General features: G+C 42.3%; 3 protein-coding genes across 3 annotated transcripts; all 3 read left to right on the top strand.

Annotated features, from left to right (window-relative positions):
- Window positions 1–568: 568 nt before the first annotated feature.
- On the top strand, window positions 569–17646 carry rad54b (RAD54 homolog B). The gene is made up of 17 exons (XM_063486681.1): window positions 569–603; window positions 1830–1987; window positions 2125–2311; window positions 5929–5960; window positions 9769–9940; window positions 10861–11160; window positions 11270–11432; window positions 11563–11788; window positions 12226–12312; window positions 12403–12523; window positions 12621–12760; window positions 12851–13141; window positions 13259–13422; window positions 13530–13791; window positions 14315–14381; window positions 14474–14671; window positions 14764–17646. The coding sequence occupies exons 2-17, from the start codon at window positions 1841–1843 to the stop codon at window positions 14982–14984; spliced, it is 2778 nt and encodes a 925-aa protein (XP_063342751.1). The 5' UTR covers window positions 569–603; window positions 1830–1840; the 3' UTR covers window positions 14985–17646.
- LOC134636619 (fibrinogen silencer-binding protein) lies at window positions 5957–9423 on the top strand. Its single transcript, XM_063486680.1, has 2 exons — window positions 5957–7180; window positions 7863–9423. Exons 1-2 carry the CDS (start codon window positions 6774–6776, stop codon window positions 8416–8418), a joined length of 963 nt encoding a protein of 320 aa, XP_063342750.1. The 5' UTR covers window positions 5957–6773; the 3' UTR covers window positions 8419–9423.
- A 6852-nt stretch (window positions 17647–24498) lies between the features above and the next one.
- Window positions 24499–27084, top strand: gem (GTP binding protein overexpressed in skeletal muscle). Its single transcript, XM_063486016.1, has 4 exons — window positions 24499–25286; window positions 25725–25801; window positions 25885–26089; window positions 26177–27084. Exons 1-4 carry the CDS (start codon window positions 24929–24931, stop codon window positions 26458–26460), a joined length of 924 nt encoding a protein of 307 aa, XP_063342086.1. The 5' UTR covers window positions 24499–24928; the 3' UTR covers window positions 26461–27084.
- The last annotated feature ends 401 nt before the right edge of the window (window positions 27085–27485 follow it).

The following is a 27485-nucleotide window of genomic DNA, read 5'->3' as shown; positions in this document are numbered from 1 at the left end:
GTATTAATAATTAATATTATTAAATATCAATATAATTAAGTATTAGTGAAAATAACTTAATACAACTACTATATAAGTATTACTTTCAGGTACCCTCAAATTGAGTAATTTGTGGTATATTTTGAGAAGTTGACATGTTTGCCTTAGTCTTGCAAAAAACATGTGAGGCGAGTTTACTGTGGTAGCTGTGCTAGTGAAACAAAATATTACGAATAGCAGCTTACTTAAACGGTTATACCAATATTTATATTTCCCAAATATTCCTCCTTTCACGCTTTCACTGTGATTTAATGAAGTGTTGAAGTGAGTAGTAGGTGAGCTCGATTCACAAGTTATCGATCGACCGGTTGCTGAAATTCAAGCGGGATATAATCTCCATTGAATGTGACGGCAAAACTGTAGGGACAGAAGAACCAAACGTACCCTTTCGTTTTAACCACGCCCATTTGTATTGGTTCGCCCAATCAGATTGTTCAAACTGTTCAGCGGGAGAAACTGAACCGGTGCTAGAGTCACTGAAGAGGAAAGACAAGACGAGTTCTGTTGCAATTGAGTTAAAGGCTGCGATGTCAGGTGTTTTCATCTAACTTTTAGCTCGTCGGGGTATGTACAAGACGTTGTCACACATTATCTGACTTGATAATAAAGCCTAAATTAGACTTCCAAACGCGTTATTATCATCTTTATGCTAGTGTTAGCTAGCTGGCTGTGTAACAGGTTCATGTCTAGAAATTATCGTGATATGCCGATTATTCCAGTATAAGCAGGAATTGAGGACGTGAAAAAGCTAGAAAGCCATCAGAGGGATAGTGACCCGAAGGATTTATGTATGATAAAAAAGGATTGAGTGAGTTATGTTCGTCTCGATATGCACAGTTTACCCAGTGCAGAATTTACATATGCAAATAATCCAAGTTTTCAATTTTTTGCTATTAATAGGAGGAAATCATTAGCTAGATGTGTTTATATAATGCTAAAGGACTGTGACAGTAAAAGGAAAAGTGTTGGAGTTGGATTTGTTTTGAGCTAACGAGATAGTTTTTGCTACATGCCTCCTATGAAGTTATTAAAGTGAGTACCTTTGAGGAAGGTATTTTTGTTTTCTTTTTTCTTTTTTTCCCCTGATATTAAACCACTCAAAGGATATTAAACCGTCTGTAATAAGCGGTAATCATGCAGTAACGCCTTAAGGCAAGTCCAGGTGTTTGTTGGGATTTTGTGTCAACCAAATGTTACTGTATTTGCATAAAACGTAATGCATGAAATTTACTATATTAGTGTGCATAAATTCCCCTTATATTTTGTGAGGAGGTAAAACTGATCACTGATCAGAAATATACACAAAAGAAGAGAAAAGCAGTCAGGAGGAAGCTACCCATCTTCTAGCTTTATATTAGTGTTTTATTACTGGATGAAACACTGACTTACAGGAGAATGAAACCCACAGTGCAAAAAATACATTTCACGATACTGAATCAAATCTCAAGAGGGTTGAAAATTTTGATTTCAGAATGTGCTGTTTTCTGAGTCACTGATTAAACCGGTGCAATAATGCGCTAAGAATGATAATATAATGGCAGTTATTAATCTGCTTGTAGGTTCAAGGTTCTTTATTCGTCACATGTATAGTTATACAAGTACAACACACAGTGAAATGTAACCTCACACGCTCCTCGACTTGTGCGGGGGGGCGGGGACATATATTATATATACATTAGGTGAATGTGCAGTAGTAGCATGTATGCAGCAAGCAGGTGAATTCTGTACATTAAGTGAATTAAATAAGAATAGAAAATCTGACTATTGTATCGGTTGCTTTTTCTCTTTAGGAAAAAGAAAGATGCGGCGCTCTGGAGCTCCCAGCAAGCTCTTGGGTAATCCAGTGAAAAAGCCTCGGTTTGTGCCACCTGGTGCATGTACTTCACTTTCTGTGGCTGAATCCAAGCCTCTGTCCCCCAAACTTGGTTTAGGCAATGCACTGGATAAAGTAAGTTTTTTTTCTCAACATTTTTCCTACAGTCTTAAACCCTCAGTATTTATCATCCTAATTTGATTATTTTCCATTATTTTTTATCACACTTCCTCATATTAAGAATTCTCTTTTGTCCTTGCCTCATTTCGCAGATCCAGAGAAGCCTTGCAACACCAGGTGCAAGTAAGACAGAGTTTAACGTCCAGCCTGAAGCTGCCCCAGCCTTGTCAAAGGTTCTGGCTCGTGTTCTCAGTGCAACTGAGAGTAAGGAAAATGAGGCTGAGACAAAGCATCAGAACCCTGGATTAGGAGCCTCTGCCGAAGACTATAAACCAGCAGGTAAAAAACAAACAGCCAAGTAAAGCCTTGTCTTTTTCTTGCCCCATCTTCTCACTTCTTACGCCCAATTTAATAATCATAGCAGCAATATAAAAACTCACAAATGTCAGTTGATTCCTGGAGGGGGATTCTCATAGTTTCAGCAATGTATTTCAGGGAATGTGCAAAGACAAATATGGGGACAAATACGTTTGCCTCATATGAGAGAGAGAGGAAAAAAAAGACCACAACAAAGAGTGGAAGGCCAGGAGGGAAAGGAGTCTGATGAATCAGATGGACATAACATTGCTCATGATGACTTTTATATTTCTTTTAATTAAATGTAGTTATTTTTTTAATCACACCCACAAATAGTGAAGGGTTGATGGTGTGATCACTGAGTTATTGCTACAACTTAGAGGTAGAGTTTCAGATAGAATTCTTCCTTACCGTGATTTAAATATTCCAGCTGTGCCTCACACCATTTTTCTTGACTGTGAAGAGTACACCTGTGTGTCTTTGCTCAAAGTTAATCCAGCAAGCATTCTCCTGTCCTTGAGGAGACGAGGAGATGCAATGTTTGAAAATGAGAAAAGCTTCAAGATTTCCACCATATAACAAAATCATGGTTCCATTACAAGCTGTTATTTAAGCTGGATAGTTCCTAAATCAAAACAAGACTTCCAATTAGTTTTTAATTAAATGCAGGTGAGATTAAAAGCTAAACCAATTAACCCTGTGTGTTACAATGACAAAGACAGTGCAAGCCTCAGCATGCAGCATACCTGATGCCTCATTAGGTAGTTTAATCAAGAAGGTTCTACTGAAATAGCCGTTTCTGTTTCATTAGCTCTCAAGTGACCAAGCTGTGGGCTCCGTTATATTTTATACATTAATATTTTTTAATGGGACTCTTTTCGTTTTTGATCATTTTACTTTATTTATGGCAAATATTCTAAAATGTCGTTAATTATTGTTTTCAATCGTTTTTATGTAGAAAGAATTTGGGTTAGCCTCAAGTCGTCTGCAGCAATAAATCTATGCAAGGTTTCATTTTGCTTTACTGCTAATCATTTTCTTTGCATATTTGTCACACTTACATGTTTGACATCATCAAATACATTTTTACATTTTTTTTTTTTTAAATGATGATTTTATTCATTAAGGGGAAAAAGCTGTCTAAACCTACCTGATCCTGTGTGAAAAAAGTATTTGCCCTTGAACTTAATAACTGCTTGTGCCATCCTTGGCAGCAAGAACTGCGATCAAGTGTTTGCGATAAGTAGCAATGAGTCTTTAATATCACTACGGAGGAATTTTGGCCCACTCTTCTTTGCAGAATTACTTTAGTTCAGCCACATTGGAGGGTTTTCCAGCATGAGTGGCCTGTTTAAGGTCATGTCAAAGCCTCTCAAACACATTTAAATCCAGACTTTGACTAGGACACTCCAAAACCGTCTTCTTCTTTTTTTCTTTTTTGAGCCATTTTGAGCTGGTGTGTTTTGGATCAATTTCCTGCTGCAGAACCTGAGCTTAAGCTTCAGGACTCAAAAGGATGGCCGGACATTCTCCTTCAGGATTTTCTGATAGAGAGCAGAATTCATGGTTCAGTTGCAGCAAGTCGTCCACGTCCACGTAGCCGCAGACCATCAGAGTACTGTACCACCACTTTTGACTGTTCGTACGATGCTCTTTTTATGTAATGCTGTGTTACGTCAGATGTAACGGGATTCAAACCTTCCAGAAGGCTCAACTTTTGTGTTGTCAGTCCACAGAATATTTTCCCAAAAGTCTCGAGGATCATCAAGATGTTTTTCTTTGGCAAATGTGAGACGAGCCTTTGTGATCTCTCTGGTCAGCAGTACTTTTCTCCTTGAACTCTCCTTCTTCTTCTCTTTCTTATTGTTGACTCATAAACTCTGACCTTAACTGAGGTGAGTGAGGCCTGCAATTCTTTAGATGCTGTTGTGGGTTCTTTTCTGACCTGCTGGATGACTCGTCGATGCACTCTTTGAGTAATTTTGGTAGACCAGTCATTCCTGGGAAGGTTCACCGCTGTTCAGTTTTCTTCATTTGTGGCTGTCAGCGTGGTTCACTGGAGTCCCAAAGCCAAAGCCTGACTGACAGCTGTGACAGTCAGTGACTTTGTTTCTCAGCTGTTTCTTTAGATCGTAGCATGATGTGTTGCTTTATCTTTGAACCTACTTCACTTTGTCAGACTGGTTTTAGTAACTCAGCAGGTCTGGCAGTAATCAGACCCGGGTGTAGACAGAGAAACTGAACTCAACTTTCTAAAAATTGTGGTTAATCAATTAATTTATGATTTTACAAGGGTAGCAGTTAATTTTTCATGTAGGCTCGGATAACTTTTCCCTCTTAATACATTATAATTTAAAAACTACTTTTTGACTTTACTCAGGTTATTTTTGTCTAATATTTAAATTTGTTTGATGATCTGAAACATGTAAATGTGACAAATATGCAAAAGATGAGGAAGGGGGACAGATGTTGTCACACTACTGCAATGTTTTTTGCCTCAGGCAAAAAGCATCATGTATATTAATGTGTACATACAGAACAATACTGATTCTTTTGCCTTTTTAAAAGAAAGACAGAGATGATACAAACACTGTCACCTTGAACGCAAAGCTCTGCTGTATCTTTACTTGAGCCACACCGTCTACTTTGCATTCACAGCCACCCACAGTCCGTATCAGTACAAAAGAAGAAATAATAAATAGTAAATAAACAACACAAAAATGTGCAGTGACTAGAACACAAACCGGAAATTCCTCCAGGATTTCTACAAACAACTTAATTATAATAATATACAAGATCGTGTTTCTAAACCCTTTAAACCCTGAACCATAAAATAACTTTCCAACTTTTTGAAAATGTAGCGTATAATAACCCTTCTGACAAAAAAAAATATTAATTTGCATATATGAGATTAAATTTGTATCATATTTGCAACATCGGGCATTTTGCTTTTTTATTTTTTGTAATTTATTCCTTAAAAATGTGCCGTGCAATCTATTTGGGGGTTTTTTGGGCTACATTTGTATAATCAGTTAATCGATACACAGCATTAAAGGCAGGGACGTTACTAATCACAAATATTTGGCTTGAGGTTGTCGGTCCTAAATGGATCATTCAGGACCTGAAGCTTTTTCATGTTTGCTGTGTAAAATAAGGTACGGCTGGCCCCAAAAGAGAATTTACAACTACTGGCCTGTCCATGTAATTTCTAACACTGCAGAGCCAGTATTATAAATTACATGGACATCATCATCATCATCACCACCACAGAAGCGATTATTCCTCATAATGTGCCCTACACGTACCAACCACTGCTGTTTAAATGTTATATTGCAAAGTCTAACTCGAGCAAACCCCGCGCAGAGGCTGCAAGCAGACACTATAATGAGATATAACGTTTATATAAATAGCATTCCGCTCTGTCTAATAATAACACGCACACAGGATAGATGTTAAACCGGGCGGGCGAAGGCTGAGTGACAGCAGGTCCAGCATTATGCAAATTAGCGGCCAGATTCGGACTGTGCTCGGGACCAGCGTCTCCTTCTCCTCCCCTTCCTCCTGTCGGAGCAGCCAGTGCTTCTGTTTTACTTCCTGAGAACGCGCGGCGCGGGCACGCTTTCCTGGAGCTGTTTTTGCACGCGCCCCACACACGTATTTAATCAACGGAGTCGCCGCGTGCGCTGCGGAGCTGGCGTTCCCCGTCTGCATTCAATCTACGCTGAAGCACGGCCAGAAGCGCGGGTTCCACGGACATGCGCAGCGCGCTCACAAACCCCTCCCCCCCGGTTCAGTTAGTTAAGCCGGCGCTGATTCAAAGCATCACTCACTTTAGGACGTTAGACATGTGACACTTTAACACCTTACAGTGTGCTGTTTGCAAACTGTTGTGGCACATGTGCAGAGGGCAGTGTCCCTCTGCAGCACTCCCTTTGTCACACTGTAGAGCCGGTGTATCTCTGCTGTGCTCTGTGCTGTGCTCGGTTTGGGGTTTAGAGAGACCGAGCTGTAAGTAGGTCGGGCTGGGCTTAAGCGGCTTAGCTACGTCAGCCTAAGCTGGGAGGAATTCATCCAAAGCCCTCCGCGGTAGGCGGGGGCCTAAACGAGGCTGGCCTAGTTAAGCCTGATTCTTATTGTGTGCAGCACAGCCTGTTTTTGTTGTGCAACGTAGCTGAGAGGGAGTCCAGGAGTAGTGTGAGAATCCATGCACTTGTTAGACATAGCCTATGTTTGATTTGGAGAGGAAGAAGACGAAGGGGGGAAATGTGACATGTATCTGAGTTAGACCAGTGTTGGTGTGTCACTGTGGACCAGGAGAAGAGAGCGGCGGGGACTGAAAAAAAGACAGGTGGGAAGAGTGAGGAGCCCACACCACTGAGTGTGGTTACTAAAGGGTGACAGCCATAGGCCAGACTTGGTCTGCGTGAGCCCAGTATGCTAGAAGATGGCATCCAGCTCTGTGTTTTTGTCCAGTATGGTGGGTAAAGCCCGCTCCTCCAACTTCACTCTCTCTGAGAAGCTGGACCTGTTGAAGCTGGTCCGGCCTCACATCCGAATCCTGGAGGAGCACACCAACAAGCACGCGGTCATCGTGGACAAGAACAAGTGCTGGGACACTGTTGCTGAACAGTACAATGCCCTGGGAGGAGACAGACCCCATCGCACAGCTCAGGGCCTCCGGACCCTCTACAAGAGACTGAAGGAGTCAGCCAAGCAGGAAGTGATGCAGAGGAGACACGCCCAGCCAGAGTACAGAGCAAGCATCTCCGAGCCAACCAGGAGAATTATGGAGATGATCCCTCACCTGTTTCACCACGTGCCCATCCACGAAAAGGACCAGGCGCTGCGCAGGTACGGTTGCACTTATGAGAACACATATGCACACACACACACACACACACACACACAAAGATAAAGGATAACACAAGTCACGTGAGAGTTTTAGACATACAGAGGGAGAGGAGGGGCTGCCGTTCATGCTCCCAAACCCAATCAGATTACTCACTGCACACTGTCAGGCTCAAGAGGTCTGCATGACCTGCCATCATTTACTGGCTGCTCATCAGTACATTTGGAAAATACATAGGTCTGGTTTTCACATTGATAATTCTATCAGAAACTTGGCTCCAAAATAATTATTTAGCTCGTGTTCTCAGCACTACAAAAAGTAAGACGGTGCTGAATATCCTCATGCTGGATTAAGAGAGTACGCAGAGGAGAAAAATACACTAAATAATTCAGATTAAAAGGCAGTCATCACAGTTAGAAATCAGAATCCTAGTGATGGAATAAGAGCGGGATCAAAAACGCTTCACACGTCTGAGGTTGTAACCACCAAGACTTGTTGCCAAATCCTTTAATTTCCTTTCACTCCCTTTAATGTTCTCTGATCATTCACCTAATTCGTTGATTGATTTACCCACCTGCAGAGGTTTTAACACACTTCACATAAACAAGTTATAGTAAATGCTGCTTAAGCACTCCAGGCTCACTTATTTATTTATTTTTTTAATCCTGTTTTTCCCATTTGTAGATTAATATACAGCAAGCACAACTCTCCTATTGAACATCCTGGCAGCAGCTCATCTCTGGCTGGACTTCAGGATTACTCCGCATCTGTCCCAAGTATCCCCCATGAGGTGGTCCAGCTGGACGCTGAACAGGATGTAAAACCACCGCCAGACCTTCCCATCCTCCCAGCTCACACAGGACCACGGCTGGAAGGAGGCCAGGAGCGAGAGGGAGAGCAGGACTTGGGCAGCATCCATGATTATGAAGCGTCGTTATCTCCAGCTCCTTCCTCTGTTAACATCCCTCTCTCCACCTCGCCGCTGCCCTTACGCCATGAGCTCTACCCCAACGACATCTACCCTCACCACGAGCCGGACAGGTTTCGGCCTCTGCAACTGGCCAAAGAGGAGCACGAGCTGGTGCTGGCCAATCACAGGAAGGTGGCCCTGTACCTGGAGGAGAAGAGAGAGGGGCTGAAGAGGAAGCAGGAACTGGAGGAGGAACTGCTGCGAGCCAAGATCAAAGTGGAGAAACTGAAGGCAGCCCGACTGAGACACGGACTGCCCATTTCTCTTTAACAAGTATCAACATGCACTTCTGTGGTCACTGTGAGAAAGGGAGGGGCTCTGAGTAGTACAGTTTTTAAAAAAAAGAAAAAAGCGCTTTGGAGCAGTCACCAATTTTGTTTTATTTTGGTTGTGTGAGATCAGTTTCAGGACTTGACTTTCTTTTGGAAACATAGTGCCTCGTATACACACAGATAACCTGTTTACGTCCTGCAGGATAATTAGGATAATAACACCTGCTGCCATCCGTCTTTGTTTGTGCTTGTCTGTGTTAAAAATGCATCATCGTGTCCATGAGTACCAAAAGTGGGGACAAACATCTATGTAATAAAACAAAGCTCACATCGGTAACACTGTGACAGGCCAATATGTATAAAAGTCCAAATTTTGAAAGGGAATATTTGTAGTATTGACTGGTAATGTACCTCAGTGGTGCTCTTCCTGCCTACACCTACCACCAGTCTCTAATTACAGGAGTGCCAGCAAGGTATTAATGATCTTTATTGTCTAAGATTGTTGGAAAAATATGAATGTAAGAGTTAAAGCACTTGATGTCAGTGTGAGCGACGTGTTGTTATCTCTGTGTAAAGAACATTTCCACCCATATGGCATCTGTAGAAATCCACTTTCCACTAGAGGTTTTGGTTATCAAAACAGTTTTTGTAGCCGCTTTTATTCATTCTGTAGACTTCGTACAAAAACCATTCATGTCGCCACAAGAAAGCACTCTAGTAGCAAATTTTAGAGATACCAGGACAGAAGCACAAGGTAAACTTTTGAAGGCCTTAATCTGTTATTGTGATAACAAAAATGTTCGAGTGAGTAATTCTCGCTGGTTGCTGAACTGTTGGCCGGTTGCGCGAACAAAAGAAGGGAGGGGCCCTGATGGTTTTTGGTGTTACTGTTATTTATTGTGAGTTCAACATTGATTGTATTGTACTGTTGTTATACAAGTGTTGTCTATTTCTCTTACTGTTTGTCTATGCGTTCACGTGTTTCTATTAAAAAGAAGATCCATTTTCCTCTGGTCCTCTCTTTATTTCTAAGTCACGTGTTCCACTTTTATAGGAAATCTTTAATCCGTCTTGTAGAAGCTGATCAAAGATCATAAGGTGACCGCATCTGCTGACATTTGCATTGTTTCACGGTGCTAACTGTTTGAGCCTTGTACATGTTGTATTTTGTTTCCATGATAGGTGGAGCCAACAATGGCGTGTAGAAGCCTTTATGCTGAAAAGCTTGATGCGACAGTGACCTCTGCTGGTCAATTTCCTGTGTACATCTGGTGGATCTGACTTTGTTTTATGTCTTTGTGTTACAGGAGTGAATGATGGCCCTCCTGGGTCTCCCCAAACCCCTCAGCCTCCTGCAGGCTCAGACTCCGGCTGCAGTCAGGACGGGGCGCGTTACTTCAGTGTGGTGTGGTGTAAGGCCAGCAAGAAGAAACATAAGCGCTGGGAGGGAGACGCAGTGCTGGTGACAAGAGGACGAACAGTCACTCTTAAAGATATGGAGGGGAAGGATATCGGAAAGGGTAAGACGGACACCAACATCAAATTTTAATTCGTCACCTGTGTAGCTGTTGCTTGTATTTAAAATGACAACTGCCCAATTTTAATATAGGACTATATACAAAAAGCCTTGAGATAGCCTGCATTTCTTTATATTTGGCTTCCAAGGAGCCAGACTTGTAGTTCTCCAGGCTTTCTCGAGGACTTTCAAAGTTTTTCTTTGAACATCAGCTACTTTTTCACTCATTTTCAGTGCAGTCTTGTAAATGCAGATCTATGAATCATTCAAGCAATAAAAAGGCACCTAATTCGAAGGATGAGCCAGTGTGGTGTCTACACATAACAAACAACTTGGCAAAGACGCAATTTTAAGTACTTTATCATTAGCAGCCTGTCAGAAAAATACATAATTTCTTTACATTTCTTTTGTCTAATCTAACAAGAATATCAAAGGTGACAGAGTGTGAAAGGCATAAAATGTGATTTTTGCACCAAAAAACTCTGTTTACACATTTCAGTAAATTGCTGAACCTATTTATTTCACATTTTCCTTGCAAAATATAAAGAAATTAAGACTGACTTAAGACTCAATGAAAGCAAAGTCATCAGTACTGTAATTAAAATTATTTACCTGACATTTAATTTACTCAAGATCAAATATAAAAATAATAGGAAAATACCCAGGCTTCTGTCAAGTAAGGAATTATTGACTCTTTGCCTTAGTTGTGCATAGTCAGCCCCAGAGGCCCGTTTTTGGATCATGAAACACTGGAAAATAATTAAATACTCAAATCTTAAATAAAATTCTACAAGCATACTTTTTACACTTAACTGAAGCTTACTGCATTAAACATTAAAATATGCTAAAGGGCTAAGTAGGTCAATACTAGTTGATTTCTCCTAGTACATGTGATCCTGACAAGTGTGCATATCTGAACTGTAGGTAGTGGCTACAAGGTGTCGGAGCTGGCCTCGCTCTCCGAGGGAGAGACTCTCATGATTGGTGGGAAAGAGGTGGAGGTGATGGGAGTCATTTCTGCTGAGGACTTTGCCAAGGGGCGCTGTTTTCAGGAGGTCCAAACAGAGCGAGTGGAGTTAAACACAAAGTCTGCTCCACCACCCTCCTGCCGCTTGGCATTCAAACCTTTTTGCCCTCCAACAATGGTGGGCGGAGCGGGCCACAGAGAAACAAAACCAGAGGAGGAACAAACCCGCAGACCTCGCCATGACCCCCTCGCTCCAGGTGTGTGGATAAAGTTGGAGTTTGATGATGCATTAATTTATTACCTACATAAATTGGCAAAAAATATATTTATATTGTATTTTAATAATATTATTTCATATCGTTTTAGGTGCACTGGTGATGCCTCGCCCTTCCGCCAACCAACAGTGGTTAAATAACAAGTCAGGGCTTCCTGTGGTTGATGTTGTGCTTGACCCACACCTGACCACACACCTGCGACCACACCAGAGGGATGGCCTGCTCTTCCTCTACGAGTGTGTCATGGGCATGAGGTGACAGTGCTGTTTGGCTATCATGAAATGCTGTGCAAAAAACCTCTTAATCAATCTGTTGTAGCCCCACACACACACAAAAAAAGGGGAGCTGCTGGTTTGATGTTGTGCTTATGTCTCTGTGCTTCAGAGCTGCAGGTTGCTACGGTGCGATCCTGGCTGACGAAATGGGTCTGGGAAAGACTCTCCAGAGCGTGGGGCTGTCTTGGACGTTGCTGAAGCAGGGACCTTACGGTGGGAGGCCAGTTGCTAAGCGTGTGCTTGTGGTTACACCTGGCAGCCTGGTACAGAACTGGGCCGCAGAATTCAACAAGTGGCTGGGCCGTGAGAGGATCAGCGTTTTCACTGTGGATCAGGTTATTCTGTTTTATAATTACAAGTTCTTGGTTCAGTTAATCATGAAACAACATGATTTTATTTGGAAAGCGAATGTGAACTCACTGCTTTAGTGCATATGTATATATCCTGTTATCCATTCTGTATTAAAGTGCATACAGCAACAAGTCACACTGCTTAAAACTCAGAAGGAACCCACATGCTCTTAGGTACATGTCTGTGGTTTAAAAAAAATCCATCCATTTTATTATAAGCTTTCTATTTTATTCTATTGCAATAATTCTTCTCTCTTATTCGATGACTTAATTATGTTACTCCATTTTTATTGCCGGCTTTTCTTGATTTAATATCTTTTTTGTAAATAATTAAAATGAGAACAAGTATCTGAATGAATCATCTACTTTAATCTGAAGTTTATTAAGTAATTCAATTTTTTTCTTCATTGAAATGTGTTTAGGACCACAGGATAGAGCAGTTCGTTTTGTCCCCACTGCACACCGTTCTTGTGATAAGCTATGAAATGCTGCTTCGCTGCCTGGAGCAGGTATGTTCTCCCGATGTCTCATAGCGTGCTTTTTACAAAGAAGCTGTCTGATCTTTGTACTCTTATCTTGTAATTTCCTTCTGTTTTCAGGTCCAGAAAGTTGATTTTGGTCTTATAATCTGTGATGAGGGTCACAGATTAAAGAATAGCAACATCAAAACATCATCAGCCCTCAGCAGCCTCGAGTGTAATCACAGAGTCATACTTACAGGTGAAAGCGATAAAGGAGTTTCTGAAGGGAGTTTCTGAATGGCAGCTACGACTGCTTGCAGATGTTTTATAACAGACTGTTTTTTGTGCTTTTGAAGGCACTCCAGTTCAAAACGACCTGCAGGAGTTCTACGCCATCATTGAGTTTGTGAACCCTGGGATTCTGGGCTCATCGACTGCTTATAGAAAAGTATATGAGGAACCAATCCTGCGCTCCAGACAGCCCTCATGCACAGAGGTAATCCCATCTCCTTTCTCTTTCCTGTGCAGTTGTTATAAAAATGTTATCTGGTGTTAAACCTGATCTTACATCTTCCACTGCCAACAGGAGGAGAGAGTTTTGGGAGAGGAGCGAGCGGCCGAGCTCTCTCGTCTGACCGGCATGTTCATCTTGAGGCGGACGCAGGAAATCATCAACCGCTACCTGCCTCCTCGCCTCGACTGGACGTTGTTCTGCGAGCCGTCCCCTCTGCAACGAGAGCTGTACAAGCACCTCCTCTGCCACAGAGTCTTCAGGGCCTGCCTTCAGGGCTCCACTCAAACCCACACACATCTGGCTTGCATCACCGCACTGAAAAAGCTCTGTAATCACCCCGGACTGCTCCACGTCACTGTTAAGGTTAATTTTTTTTATGAGCTGGCTGGGGGGACAGAAACCTGTGATCATAGTGGAAACTGTAAATATATAATCGTGAACCCCAGTCCTAACCGTGAACATGGGTTGTTCTGTTGGTAGGAGAGGACAGATGCTGGCTCTGTGGAGAGTTCATTATATGAGGGCCTGGCAGATCTCTTCCCAGAATCCTATTCTTCAGGAGGATTCACCATGGCTGACTCTGGAAAACTGCTGGTTCTTACGGACCTGCTTGCCGCCATTAGACAGCTGAGCTCTTCAGACAGGTGTGTTTTTGTGTGACGCTAAGACGCTATTGGTTGTTTGAATCATCTGGATTTTTTTTTACTTTATTTATCAAGCGTCACATTTGATAGTAGGTGTGCTCCTGCAGGGTGGTCGTAGTGTCAAACTACACTCAGACGCTAGACTTGCTCCAAGACCTGTGTGTACACATGGGCTACACCTTCTGTCGGCTGGACGGACATACCCCCACGAACCAGAGGCAGCGACTGGTCGACAGTTTCAACAGTCCCTATTCTCAGAACTTCCTGTTTCTGCTGAGCTCTAAAGCAGGTGGGGTTGGGCTTAATCTCATTGGCGCTTCCCACCTGGTGCTATACGACATCGACTGGAACCCTGCCAATGACATTCAGGTAAAATACAAACAGTAATAGCCTGAAAAGGTAGAAAAACTCAAAAGTTGGGGTTGTATGGTTGTATGAAGTCTAAAAGTGCCTTTGGTTTTATTGTTATCCATCGTGAGCTGTATGTAAAAGATGGACATGGTAACCATGACACGGAAATATTAAAAACAACAGAAGTGAAAAAACCCCACGACGAAAATAAAAAAGAACAGGATGGAAATGACAGGAACCAAAACATGTGAAAGATTTCACTGAGACACACTTAAAAGAAACTGAAAATTATCAGTGTTGTTATCAGGGAGAAAAAGATCAAATAGGTATTAAAAAAATTAGGCATTTCTAATATGGAAATCTGTGAGAACTGATTTCCTTTGACACACTTTGGCCCAATATTTATGGCCCGGAGGTCGTTGCTTAGGGCAGATGAAATGAATCGAATAAGTGTGAAGCTGCCCTTGTGTACGAGTACATGCAAATCCAGCAGAGGGCACTGAATACATGTGTGTTATCCTCCCCCCTCTTCTCTGTCCAGGCCATGGCTCGGGTGTGGAGAGATGGACAGAAGAAGACTGTGCACATCTACCGTCTTCTCACTGCAGGCAAGAACGCGTAAATACAAATTACGAACAAACAACAAAAAAAAAAGTGCACCATATCAACAGTGTTTTAAAGTTTTGTTTCTTCCTCTCAGGCACCATTGAGGAGCGTATATTTCAGCGACAGGTGTCTAAACAGGGACTCTCTGGAACCGTGGTTGACATGGGGAAAGGGGCAGAGCACACGAGTTTCTCCACCAGTGACCTGCGAGATCTTTTCAGCCTGACGGAGACGCCCTGCCTGACTCATGACCTGCTGAACTGTGGCTGCGGCATGGATGGCACACTCAGCGGTAGGCTCACATACACGCCACACACGCTGACACCAGAGCACGAAAAGACTGAAAATCATGCCTCCTCACATCTTTGCGGTCTTCATTTTCAGCTGTCACAGAGGACGAGGAGCTGGTTTCCGAACGGCCCTGCCAGCTCGGTCGTCAAGGTGACCGTAAGGGGGCGGCACAGAAGCATCTCAGCATGTCCGAGCTCATGCAGTGGAGACATTTCTCCGGTGACACACACTCCTTCTCCGACCTCTACCTCGATCACGCGCGACACAACATCACTTTCGCCTTCCAGACCACCATCTCTCACGCAACCCAGTAAACAGCCGACTCGTGTGACGCACACTCGCATAGCTTCCTGCACAAACTTCTTCAGGTCCTCTGGACTTTGTCAGTCTCGATTTGACGTATGAATAATGCTCCACCACTGCTGCACGTTATGCCATTTCCAGTAGTTTTAAAACCGCTTTGCTCATGAGATTCTGTATTGCCCTAAAATATTCACCTTTTGTTTATTTATGCAAAATAATTCACTGTAAAATTCTATAAAATAAGCATAAATGAATAAGAAATGTTTAACATTTGTCAGCGTTTGAAAAGTTCTTGCTGGTGGAAGAGGCGCATATAAAATACAGATTTATATCATGGGTATGGCCATTCAACAGACATTTCTATCCAAAGGAATATTTATTATGTCATTGGTAGGATTTATGTTTCTGTGGGGTGCCCAGTGAATGGAGAGAATGTGTTTACATTCAAAAGAATTTGTTTACAGCAGTTTGCTTAGTGAGAATGAGCCCCCACCCCCCTACCCATCCCAATGGGAAGGGCAAAGCATCTCTGGCCTCCACTGTCGTGCTTTAATGTCAGAATTTGTTATGCAATGACCACACACGTTACTGTGGAGCGAGCAAATCTGCTGGGCTGTCGATGTGGGCCATACTGCGGTCTGTTCAGTCTATTATTTTGGATGACACTGGTCTGTTCATGCTCTTCAACACAAAGCTGCCGCGTGGGAGTTACAGCATGTAGTTTCTGTGTGTGTGTGTGTGTGTGTGTGTGTGTGTGTGCACGCACACCCAGAATTCACATATGATTTGAGTCTCGGTCTGTCAGATTGACTGTGCTCCAGTATACAATGCATTTCCTTGCAGTGCAATTATCATTTATTCGAGGATCACCACTGTGCGTGATTGTTAAGCAACTTCGTTGTATAATAAATGGGTCTCTGGGATGATAACTTTTTTGTATGCATATGACAGTTGGACGATTACGCACACACCTGCTGTTATTCTGTGGACACACTGGGAATTGAAACACAACACTTCCTGTGCCAGGATTCGGCCTCATATGAACGTTGCATGTTGTGCAATATATTAAATATGTCATTTTGCTATCAAATGTAGGCCCTCCGGAAGCTCATCAGTTTAGGATGTAGAAATCACAAAGAGAAGTGCAAGTATATGAAAGAAAACAGCAAAATGAGTTGTTCAGGAGCTATGAACCTGCCTGCCTAATTAAATGTGTGGATGCTAATTGGGATGTGCAGGTACTCGATAACTGACTGGTGTTGGGAATACAATTTATAGATAATTGGCTTGTACATACAGAGCCAAGATGTACACAGATATGTGGTATTATAAATTATTGTTTTAGTATACTAGTGCTCCTCAGAAACGTTCATATATTTTATATTCAATAAACGTGAGGTGAAATATTTCAGTGTTAGTATAGCCAGTTTTGAACGCCAGGGATCGGGGCGCCAGGACTTTCTACTAAGCACTGAACCCACATTACTTTTTTGAGCTAAGGCCTAGCCACCAGGACCTCGTGACACGGGGCAGTCGCTGGAGAGATTATCTCTGGCTTGGAAACATCTTGTTGTCCTCCTGGAGGAGATGGCATATTGGTTGTTGTCAGAACCTTGAGGCGACTGTTTTGATTTGGGGCTAAATAAATAAAATTGAATTGAATTGAATCAGCCATTATACAAGATTCAAAGATTTATTTGTTTTTATTGTTAGTGCTCTATATGTACAGGAAATACAGGAGAACTGAATAGTTCCTGAGACCAATTTTTTTTTAAAAGGAGATTAACAGGAATGTCCAGCTTCTGAAAGGTATAATTATTTATAAGCTTATTTCTTGGTTGGAGCTCCTTTACCACAAATTACTGTGTCAGTGTGTTGTAACATGGGGGCTTGTTGGACTGCTGAGGCTTCACTGAAGCCCAGGCTACTTTTACAGCAGTCTACAGCTCATCTGTATTTCCGAGTCGGATATTTTTCATCATAGATTCTCAAATGGGTTCAGGTTCAATAACAAGGTCACCAAACTGGCAGTTCTCCATGAAGCCTGTAAGCAGATGGAAGCATTAATTCTCTGAATCTAAAGTTTCCTTGTTAAATGCTTCACTGACTTTGGATTTGGTAAAACACAGAGGAGCAACCACTGCAAACATCAGCAGATGACCCACCGAATCACCAAACTGTACTGGATTGTGCCCCTCTCCACAGTTCTTCCAGACCTTGATTTCAAAATGAAATACAAAGTTTACTTACCTTGGATCATTGAGCAACAGTGACGTAAAACTGTCTGGTTCAGGAGTGGTTGGATATTAGGAATATGACAGCCACAGCTCCTTTCCTGAAGACATCTGTGCTGATGGTGCTCCAGCACAAGCCTCACTCAGTCTTAGTGAGCCTCTCCCAAGTTCTTGAATGAACTTTTCTTAACAATCCTCTCAAGGTCACCATCACCCAGGTTGCTTTTTGCACTTTTTCCCTTCCAGTGAACTTTCCAACAACAGGCTTCGCTGCAGCATCCTGAACAGTGACTTTGTGCGACTTACCCTCTGGGTGGAGGTTGTCAGAGATCTTAATCTGGACAGTTCTCAAATCTGCAGTTTTCCACATGATTGTAGTTGCATGTACTGAATTAGGCTGAAGGATACCTACATATAGTATTTATACTGTTTAAATAGTAATTTATAATAAAATATGAAATGCAACACTCTTGACTTACAATACTGGATTTCTGATTTCCGTGAGCTATCTGATTGTTTTCTGCTTCCTCTGTATTATTGTAAGGTCTTTACCTTACAACATAAAGCACCTTGAGGCTGATTACTCCTGCTCTTCTGATTAGTTTTAGTCCTTTTAGTTGGTGAATAATAGAACCAAGTTAAAAAAGAATTCTACTGATGTGTGTAATATTCCCCAACTTAGTTCAGGCACCATTAAACACAATTTCAGGGTAATCTGCCTGAAAACTTGGTGACCTCGTAAAGTAAGGACAGCATCTTCACCACAATTGAAAGTCCCTGAGTTCAGACATTAAAAAAAGAAAGAAAGAGAGACCTTAGACAGAAACCAGTGGTGGCTTAGCAACTGTCACCAAGCAACTTACTACGGGTCCTGCTGCAGCTTGGCTTTGCTGATGTAAGATGCTGTTTGTTGTTTCAGAGCAATTGTATTTTGCATCGCATCTCCTCGCTATTGTTATCGGACACGTGCCGGACTGACGAGTGTCACTCTTCCAAACAGGATATTGATCCTAATCAGGTCTTTGAGGCCATGTGCTGGTGGGTGCGTGAGGTGGAATTTGTCTGTCTCTCTCTTTCTCTCTCTCTCTCTCTGTAAAGCTCTTACTGGCTGCCGCTGGCTGAACCTCCAATCCCCCTTTTAAGCCGAGTTCCAGCTCGACGATTTAAAGGGTGAATGACTTTCCGCCGCTGGAGGGGGAGAAAGGGACACGGTGGTTTTGATGAAGACAGATTGGACACTTAGTCCTTGTGATCCCAGCACCTGACTGGAAGATCTAACTACACTGTCACAGCTGGATAGCCAAACCTCTGATGTAACCCCCACTGAGGTTGCATTTCCCATATTTCATTCATTAATAGTCAAGGTGTCTCTGACATCAAAGCTGGATAAATGTTTCAGAAATATTCAGACGCTTGTGCATCAGCATGGACACTAGATGCCATCTGTGCTTCTTATTTAGGATTCAGGATGTGAACTCAATGCTTGGTGGCTCCTCTGTGGACACACTTGAGCTTTAGCAGATTTATGTAGTTGCTACCTAGCAAAGAATTAACAGCTTACATTGTTGAAAAGCAGACTGCCCTTCTGAAACAAATGTTCACCATCAGTTAGCTGGAATCCAATGGACAATATTGATCACCCTACTTATTCTCTGATTTTCTGTGGTGCTTCTTTTGTTATTGTTCCTGTACTGTTCTCTGGATAGCTTTACAGGATTAGAAATAAAGGGCATAAAATATAGAAAATATTAGTTTAAAATCTTAACTTTTTTTGTCTGTGTTTATGTGTTAGTCGTTTTAAAATTTAAAAATGTATTCTAGCAGCAACTGCATAGGCAGAAAAGCCAGTTAATGTTAAATTGGTTTAAAAAATGTATAAAGCTTGAGATCCACATATTTAAAATTGTGCGCCTCCATCTGGTTTCTCTTTATCTCGCTACTTAACAGCTTACACACAGATGTGATTGTCCCTCAAACCTGAAGATAATATTCTTTGTCTACATCACAACACTTTTGTGGGTAGCATGAGGTTTGGGAAATGTTGCTCTAGGAAGGTGTTGGGTTTGAATCCAAGGCGGGTCTTTTGTGTGCAGAGTTTGCATGTTCTCCCCAGGCCTGTGTGGGTTTTCTCCAGGTACTCTGTCTTCCCCTCACAGTACAAAGACATAAATCAGATAAGGTTAATTAATTGGTGATTCAACTGCAGGTGTAAATGTGAGCGTGAATTGTTGTCTGTGTTTATGTGTATTAGTCCTCCAACTGAACGTCGACCTGTCCCAGAGTCTTCCCTGCTTCTCGCCCTGTTACAGCTGGGATGGACTCCATCCTCCCCTTGAGCCTGAAGTGGAGAAGCAGAAGAAACAGATATTTTGGCACATTTATGCATCCCTTCTATCTCCTGTTCCCCAGGTGCCCCAAGCTGCTTTTGAGTCACGGTGTTAAGCTTTTATTTTTTCTTCCTAATTCAGACCTCATAATTGCATCAATTATAGAACATAATATATAATAAAAGTAGTCACTGTAATCATTTGGAAGTCAGTACAAATGAGATGGTGTAGGTGTTTTGATGACAATTATTGTGCCGAGGAACGATTTCACACACATAACATTACAGATTGACGATCAGTAAATGCTGCCTGACTTGTACAGGTTAATAATATTGTCAGATTAAAACCAGTTGACACATCTAGACAACAACAAAAACTCAATTCAACTTCAGTGTAAATTCCCAAAAGCAAATATTAAAGCTAAAACTGTTTCCTGGTCTTTTATGTGTATATTTACTCTAGAGGTGCGCAGCTGGTTTCTCCTTAGCCTCCACCAGCATTTACATTTCATTTCAACTTTGACTGAATCTCCCAGTTTTCCAGGCTGCTCCTTATTTTAAGGTGCACGTCTATCTTCTAATTTCAGGTACATGACCAACTGTCACTACTACACTTCCTCCAAGAGACATTCTCCCCAAGTGTAGCATTTGTCTTTAAATTGTCTGCTGCGTCACATTTTACACCAAAATGAACCATCAGATCAGACTGGGATTAAGCCGGGGTTGTACTGGGCAGCTTCCATGTATGAGCAGCACCTTCATTCAACTCTGTTTTGTATTAGGCGATAGAGAAAAAAAAAAAAAAATAGGTCACTTCTCACTCTCTCGCCATCAACATCACCCTGCCAATCTGCAGCCAGCCAAAGTGTAACCCTTCCCTCAATCCCCTCCTCCTGACCCTGGGCCTGCTCCAGCACTTAACAAGGATTTAATGTTTCCCAGTCATCTGTCAAGCAGATCAGAGCTATAATGCAGAGCAGCAGGTCCCGCAGATGAGAACGCAGCCCGTCAGTCCTGAAAGTCTGGAAAAACAACAGTCGGGGGTGGGCTGCATAATCCGACAATTACTGTAATAACCCTCAGTCGCTCAATCCCTCGCTCAAAAAGTGCTTTTCCTAATGAGAATCTCATGTTTGCGAGTTGAATGCTGTTTACAAGTTGAATGCAGTCTCTCTGGACATTTGCATATGTTGTTAGAGAGGCCATTCATAAAATACTGCTTTTTACAATCCGTTGGCAGTATGCTGCTGCCAGCTGATCTCAGGGCAGCTTTTATTTAGACATTTCTGGCAGAAAGGAGATTCTCTGACAGAAAACAGAAAATATCACCGTACGATGATAACGAGGGTGTTTGACATGATAGTTATCAGTTTCTTAACCCAGCGACTGCTGAATTGCAGCTAATAAATCTATGTAGCCAGGGTGTGTTGATTCTGTGATATAAAACTCTGTTATCAGGTGCAGCCACTCCTTTTCCCTCAAAGCTCGTTCAGCGTCTGGTGCAGCCTCGTTCACTGTAGTATTAGTGCTAATTAGATGGAACAAATCTCTGTTTTTGTCTTGCATGTGCTGATAAAACGTAGTGAATTAATAATTAGTTAAATATTTTTTGAAATATTGCACAGCTTTTGATATGTGATTAACCTAACCAGGAAGTTTAGTAAATTAAAATAAACCCATTAAATGCTACATCTTAATGTTTGATATTTATTAGCTGCTTTATGCCATTTTAAAGGTCTGTATTGGGGAAAAACTAGGATTTGGGAATAAAACACGCTCCCTTTGTTTGTTCCGTGATGATATGAGACATGTCTGTTAATCATCTGCCAGGTTGGTCAGGCAGCAGCAGAGGTGTGGCTCATTTATGCTCAAAGAACTTTCTCAACGCTGATACATGAATAATGGTAATTACTGACTCACCCATATAAAAAACAAGCCAGCATCTGTTATAGTTTAGAGCAGAGTTGAGCAGACACAATGCAGATTCACCTTCATTTTGTACTCACAGTTAAAGACTGTTGTTTTTGTTATCAGTTAACTTGTTACTGTATTCTATAAAAGGGGATCTCTATTTACAATCATGTTAGACAAAAGAAAGTGGCAAAAGTTAACACTAAAGATAATTTTTTTTATCATTATTTTACTTTTCATTCAATTAATTACTAATAGCTGCAGCTCTGGTTCAGTTTAATTCAGTTCAAGAAAATCCCACCTGTCAGAAGATCCCCTATGAGCAACAACTCGGCAACAGTGGAAAGGAAAAACTCCCTTTTAACAGGAAGAAACCTATAACTGAACCAGGCTCAGGGAGGGGCGGCCATATGCCGCCACCGGTTGAGAGTGAGGGGAGGAATACGGGACAAAGGCACACGGGAAAGAGCCAGAGATGAATAATAACATAATAATCACTATAAACACAGTGAGTGAAAAAAGGAAAGTGAAGAAGAAACAGCGCATCAAGGGAAGCCCCCAGCAGTCTAGGCATAACTAATGGAGGATTCAGGGTCACCTGATCCAGGCATAACTATATGCTTTATCAAAAAGGAATCTTAAAAGTAGAGAGGGTGTCTGTCTCCCAAATCCAAACTGGGCCCAAGCCTCTGCCTCCCATTCTACTTTTAAATACTCTAGGAACCACAATAAGCTCGCAGTCTGAGAGCGACATGCTCCGTTGGGATAATAGTACCATAGTACTGAAGGCTTTTTGTGTTCTTGACACACGCCTGTTGCTGTCAGATGGTAAAAGTGTAGGTGGAAAGAACAATACTAGCGATTGTTCCCACTTGCTTCTGAACATTGCAGCACAAATGTTGTGTACAGAGAAAAACCTTTTATGTGAACCGGTTGCTGTTAACATGTCGGCTTTACAGTATGCTGTCTGCAGGGTAAGAAAAAAACCAGAATGTGAAAGGATGAACTTTTCAAGGATGTAAGTCTGCAGTAAAAATGCTTTCTCAAACACACAAAGAAGGAACATATTGAGATTATCTGTGCTTTTTAAATTCACCTATACAAACTCTGAAACTCAAAGCTGTGTTGTTGTTTTTTATTCTCACACTGAACAGCATATTTACAGTATGAAGGACCGAGCTCTTCATCGCGCTGTCTCCCTCCATCTGTTATCCTCAAGGACGTTCGATCAGACCAAAGCAGTTTGGATACGCTCTATTCATGAGAGTTTTTATTATGCTCACAACCGTAACCTGCATGCATGGGCTTACACAGTGCTCCCATATTTATATAAACTACACCTGAATGCACTGCATGCATATTTATTTATTTATTTGAACAGAAAAATGGGCAATATTCTGAAATGTATTGGTAAAAGCTTGTTTTCATCTGCAGTCCTTGACCAGTTTCTCTTAATGAAGTGCAGATAAATTTACATTGTTTAGATTCCAAACATTAAAGATCATAAAACTATTGATTAAAACTTATGTAATCGTTTTTTTCTGACCTTCATCTCACAAATTACAGATTTCACAAAAAGAAAAAGCTGGAGGTTCACAAGAGAGAATGATCACAAGTGATTTCACCACCAGGCATTTGTATAAAAGATGTTTTTCACAGCAGAAACTTTTTTTGGTCATATGATGGACACAGCATTATAAAACTTGAGCATCCAAATAGTCATTTTGATTGTTTTATGTTTATGTTACCACTGAAGTCTAGATATTATTGTTTTTATTGTAGCTGGTTTTAATTCTGCTTGTGATGGTATTAAATTTAAAAGAAAAGCCATTTTACTTGGGAACATACATACGTTACTGATTGTTTTACATTTTTCAATAATTCAGTTCCTGTATTGATCTAAACCTATGAATCCTTCAGAACTGAAGAAGCTTCTCAGATGAGGTGAAATGTCTTCAAGCAACTTAAAGAAGTCCAGACACTTTTCTTTCCAAGCCCCTTACACTATGATGACCTGGATGACTGAGAACCTTCACAGACATATGGATCCTAATATACTAACAAGTTTATTCAGAAACTCTAGGAACAAAAGGTTTTATTTTTTTATAAACTCTGAATTTCCAAATTTTCAAAGAAATGGTGCAAAGTGAAAGCGGTTGTTCTTTTCCTCTCTTTGTTACGAGGCTCTTTTTCTAATCTTCTCTTGTCCAGTTTTGGCAATCCCAAGCCTTAGTTTCTTACTGTTAGCTCAGCGTAGTGGAACCCAGAGTGGTCTTCTGCTCCCGTAGTCCTTGAAGGGTTGATGTGTTCAGGGATGCTCTTCTGCATATCTTGGCGGTAGCCAGTGGTTATTTGCGTTACTGTTGCTTTCCTATCAGCTCAAAGCAGCCTGGCCATTCTCCTCTAACATCAACAAGGCATTTTCCCCTGGAGAAGTGTGGCTCATTAGATATTTCCTCTTTTTCAGATCTTTCTCTGTAAACCTTAGAGATACCTTACAGATAGCAGATCAGCAGTTTCTGAAATACTCAGACCAGCCTGTGTGGCACTAACAGCCATGCCACATTTGAAGTCACTTCCTCATTCTGATGCTCAGTATTGAGCCCAAATTTATTGAGTTTCTGTCATGTGACTGGCTGATATTTGCATTAAGTGCGGTTGAATAGGTGTCCCTAACAAAGTGGCCAGTGAGTATAACTGTGACAGTAATCAGAAGCAGATTGATCCTGGATTTATAAGCTTTCTAATACGAATTGGAAACGTGTCACAAACCTTTGGTTGAATCCTATAAAATAAATTTCAGCAGTGAGGCTTCTCTATAGGAGCATATAGCATATATCACAGGCTCTGCGCACATGTGCAATGCTGTGGTGCTGAACCGCATGTCACTGCCGCACAGTCATTTTAATATCATCTGTGCTGCCGCACACCGTGCGCATGAACCAAAACAGTGAGTACCCAGCACATCACGGCTTTGCATCCACTCTCCCATGCTCTACTTGTGTGACCTCCCCCCGCCCCCATTCGTCTATATAAACTGCAGGGAAACCCCATCAGGGCATTAAGAGACTTCACTCAGCTGGAGATTACCGAGGGATGAGGCTGCAGACACATCAAGAAGGCAGCAGCTGTAAATTTCGCTCCGGGATTTACCCAGAAAGTGTGTTTTATTTGTATTTTTGGAAATGCACGAATTAAACTTTGAAATCGGTGTTCCGCAGAAACAGGTTTAAGCAGCGTATTGAGGTCGTGGGCGCTGAGTTAACGCAGTAGACACCAACCGGGGGGAACTTCTGATTATCTGAGACTAAGTTTAGTCACCTTTAATCTCAGAGAAACGAGACGCTTCTGGTTCACCTGAAAAGGATAAAACGCTTCTGAAGTGTCTTTTAAGAAGTAAGAAGGCTGTTTGTTTCTGTGCTGGAAGAGATTTAATCCCACCGCTGAGTATAATCCAGTCCATCCCGATTTTGCCGCCGGCACCATGCTGTCCACTGTGCGCCGTCACAGCCTCCGCCTGCAGAACGAGCTCCACCGGTGGAGCATCTGCGACGCGGGCAGCCACCCGCTCTCGGACAGCCTCCTGGCGAGGGTCCCCGCCTGCATCTCTCGCTCCAAATCCTGCGCCAGCTCCGCCGGGGAGTCGGACGGGAGCAGAGGGAGCTGGTCCTCCTCGGACTCAGTCATCTCCACCGACTCCGCCGGGGAGCACTCCGCGGAGCCCGGGAGACCGTATCGGGTGGTGCTGCTGGGAGCCAGCGGGGTCGGTAAGACGGCTTTCGCCAGCATCTTCGCCGGTGCAGCTGACAGCATGGACAGCGACGACTGCGAGCTCTGTGGAGGTGAGAGAGAGACCTTATTAAAGTCCCCGAGAAAGTTATACTTCTATTCTTCCTGTAATACTCGTGTATATATTGTTATACGAATATATATAAAATAACATAGTAGTAGAAATCATAAAGTAGAAGAAATAAATTGTATTTATTCTACTTTGTATAGTGCATATTTGTCTTCTATTTTTGCATTGTAGGTTAGGTTAGCTGCCCTGCTATAACAATGTAAATTTACAATAACAATGTACATTTCCCAGCTATGGGATTAATAAATCTTATTTTATAATAAAACCTTAGCACTGCAGTTATTCTAATAATAATTCTGTTTGACGTTTTAGAATAGAATAGAATAATCCTTTAATTGTCCCACAAAGGGAAATTTGGTTGATTTTGTTTGTTTTGCTGATTTCACTAAGATCTAAGTGTGTGATTCCTGTTTAAATTCAGATGAAGTGACTGAAAAGGAAATTGAAGTGGATGGAGAGCCTGCCTCTATAACTCTGATTGACACCTGGGATTCAGAGGTGAGTTCTTTTACAAAATGAATCAAAGAAGAGACTTCACCTGCCTGTGTGTGAGCATACTAAGCCCTGTGTGTGCTTTGCAGACTGACAGTGAATGTGTGTACGAGCGGTACATGCAGACTGGGGATGCCTACCTGTTGCTGTACTCTATAACTGACCGGGCCTCATACCTGAGAGCTTCTGAGCTCCGGATAACCCTGCGTCGCTTCCGCCCTGCCCAGAACACACCGATTATCCTTGTGGGGAACAAGTGTGACCTGGTGCGACGCAGAGAGGTGTCAGTGAGCGGTAAGGAGGCCTAATCTGAGTCTGTTCATGCTTCTCTTCTTTTGATAAGCTGATCAAGTGCCTGAAACTGTCTCCTCCCTGTTTCAGAGGGTCGCGCTTGTGCCGCTGTGTTCGACTGCAAGTTCATCGAGACCTCGGCCGCCATGCAGCACAACGTCTGGGAGGCTTTCCGCGGCATAGTGCGACAGCTGCGTCTACGACGGGACTCCAAAGACGCCAACAAACGCCGCAGGCACAGAAGCTACACTACCCGCCGAGAGAGCCTCCCTATGAAGGCCAAACGTTTCCTTGACAAAGTGGTGGCAAAGAACAACCCCAGCGTGGCGTTCTGGCTGAAATCCAAGTCCTGCCATGATCTCTCTGTGCTGTAGGAGCCTGATGGATGAAGCCAGATCTACACCACACCTTTGAGCAGGAGAACAAGTTACTAGGTGGAGGATAAGCCTACTTTTGAGGTGGCTACAAAGTTGGATGGTTCACACGCAGCCTTCACGGTGTTCACATCCACCCTCCAAACAGCCGGGACGGTGTTAGGAACGCATTGCAGTCCAGCGCAGACTGAGAGGACTCAGCTTAGATTGTCTGCCTTTGAAATGAACTTTGTTAGAGGCCTCGTGTCTGTGTGACAGAAATGTCTAAGCGATTAGAGACCAGCTGATGGAAACTGAGAAAAGGAAGTTATTTATTTATTTAGTTGTTTGTGTTTCGAACAAACTCATTTTAATAGCCTTTTCTCTCCTTTCTTCTCTTTTTTCCTGATCAGTTTGCTCCGATTCTTGCCAAATTTTGACTGTTGATCCCAAAGTGCTATGATTTGTAAGCTACTTTGTGCAGTTGATGTCTTTGATTATGTGTACGATGATCTTTTGACAGTTACTTTATTTATACGTGTCGTATTTTGCACTTGTTGTACATAAAAACCAGATTGATAATGTATCTTTTTTTTGTTTTAAGTGTTGCTTCATGAAATAAAGTGACATAACAGCATTTGGAAGGGAAAAAATAAAACTCTTTTGTCTGCCATCTCCACATCGCTGATGAGAAATGATAATGGGTGACTCAGCTTTGACACAAAGGGGACACACTTGCACAAATAGGGTCTCGCAGCAACACTGCGCTGATGCAGGATGAGTCAGGTGGTGACATTAAACCTGAACTTACTTCAGCAACATTAGTCCCCTGCGCGTCTGATTGGGTACGGTGATTTGGCTCCCAGTGTTGCACCTGACAAGCTCTCGAGCTCGGTTTTGTTGGGAAAGCGGTCAAATGCAGAAAAATGTGTTGCCAAGGTAACATTCAGAGGAAGTGTGTGTGTTTGGTTCAGAGAGCGTCGGGCAGATGGTGTTGGCCGCAATACCGGGCTGTGTGCACGTACAGAGCCACGCTTTACATAACA

Source organism: Pelmatolapia mariae, linkage group LG10_11 (assembly GCF_036321145.2).
Source record: "Pelmatolapia mariae isolate MD_Pm_ZW linkage group LG10_11, Pm_UMD_F_2, whole genome shotgun sequence".
NCBI classification, from domain to species: Eukaryota; Metazoa; Chordata; class Actinopteri; order Cichliformes; family Cichlidae; genus Pelmatolapia; species Pelmatolapia mariae.
The sequence above is the reverse complement of the archived record's forward strand: the minus strand, read 5'-3'. Positions and strand labels throughout refer to the sequence as shown.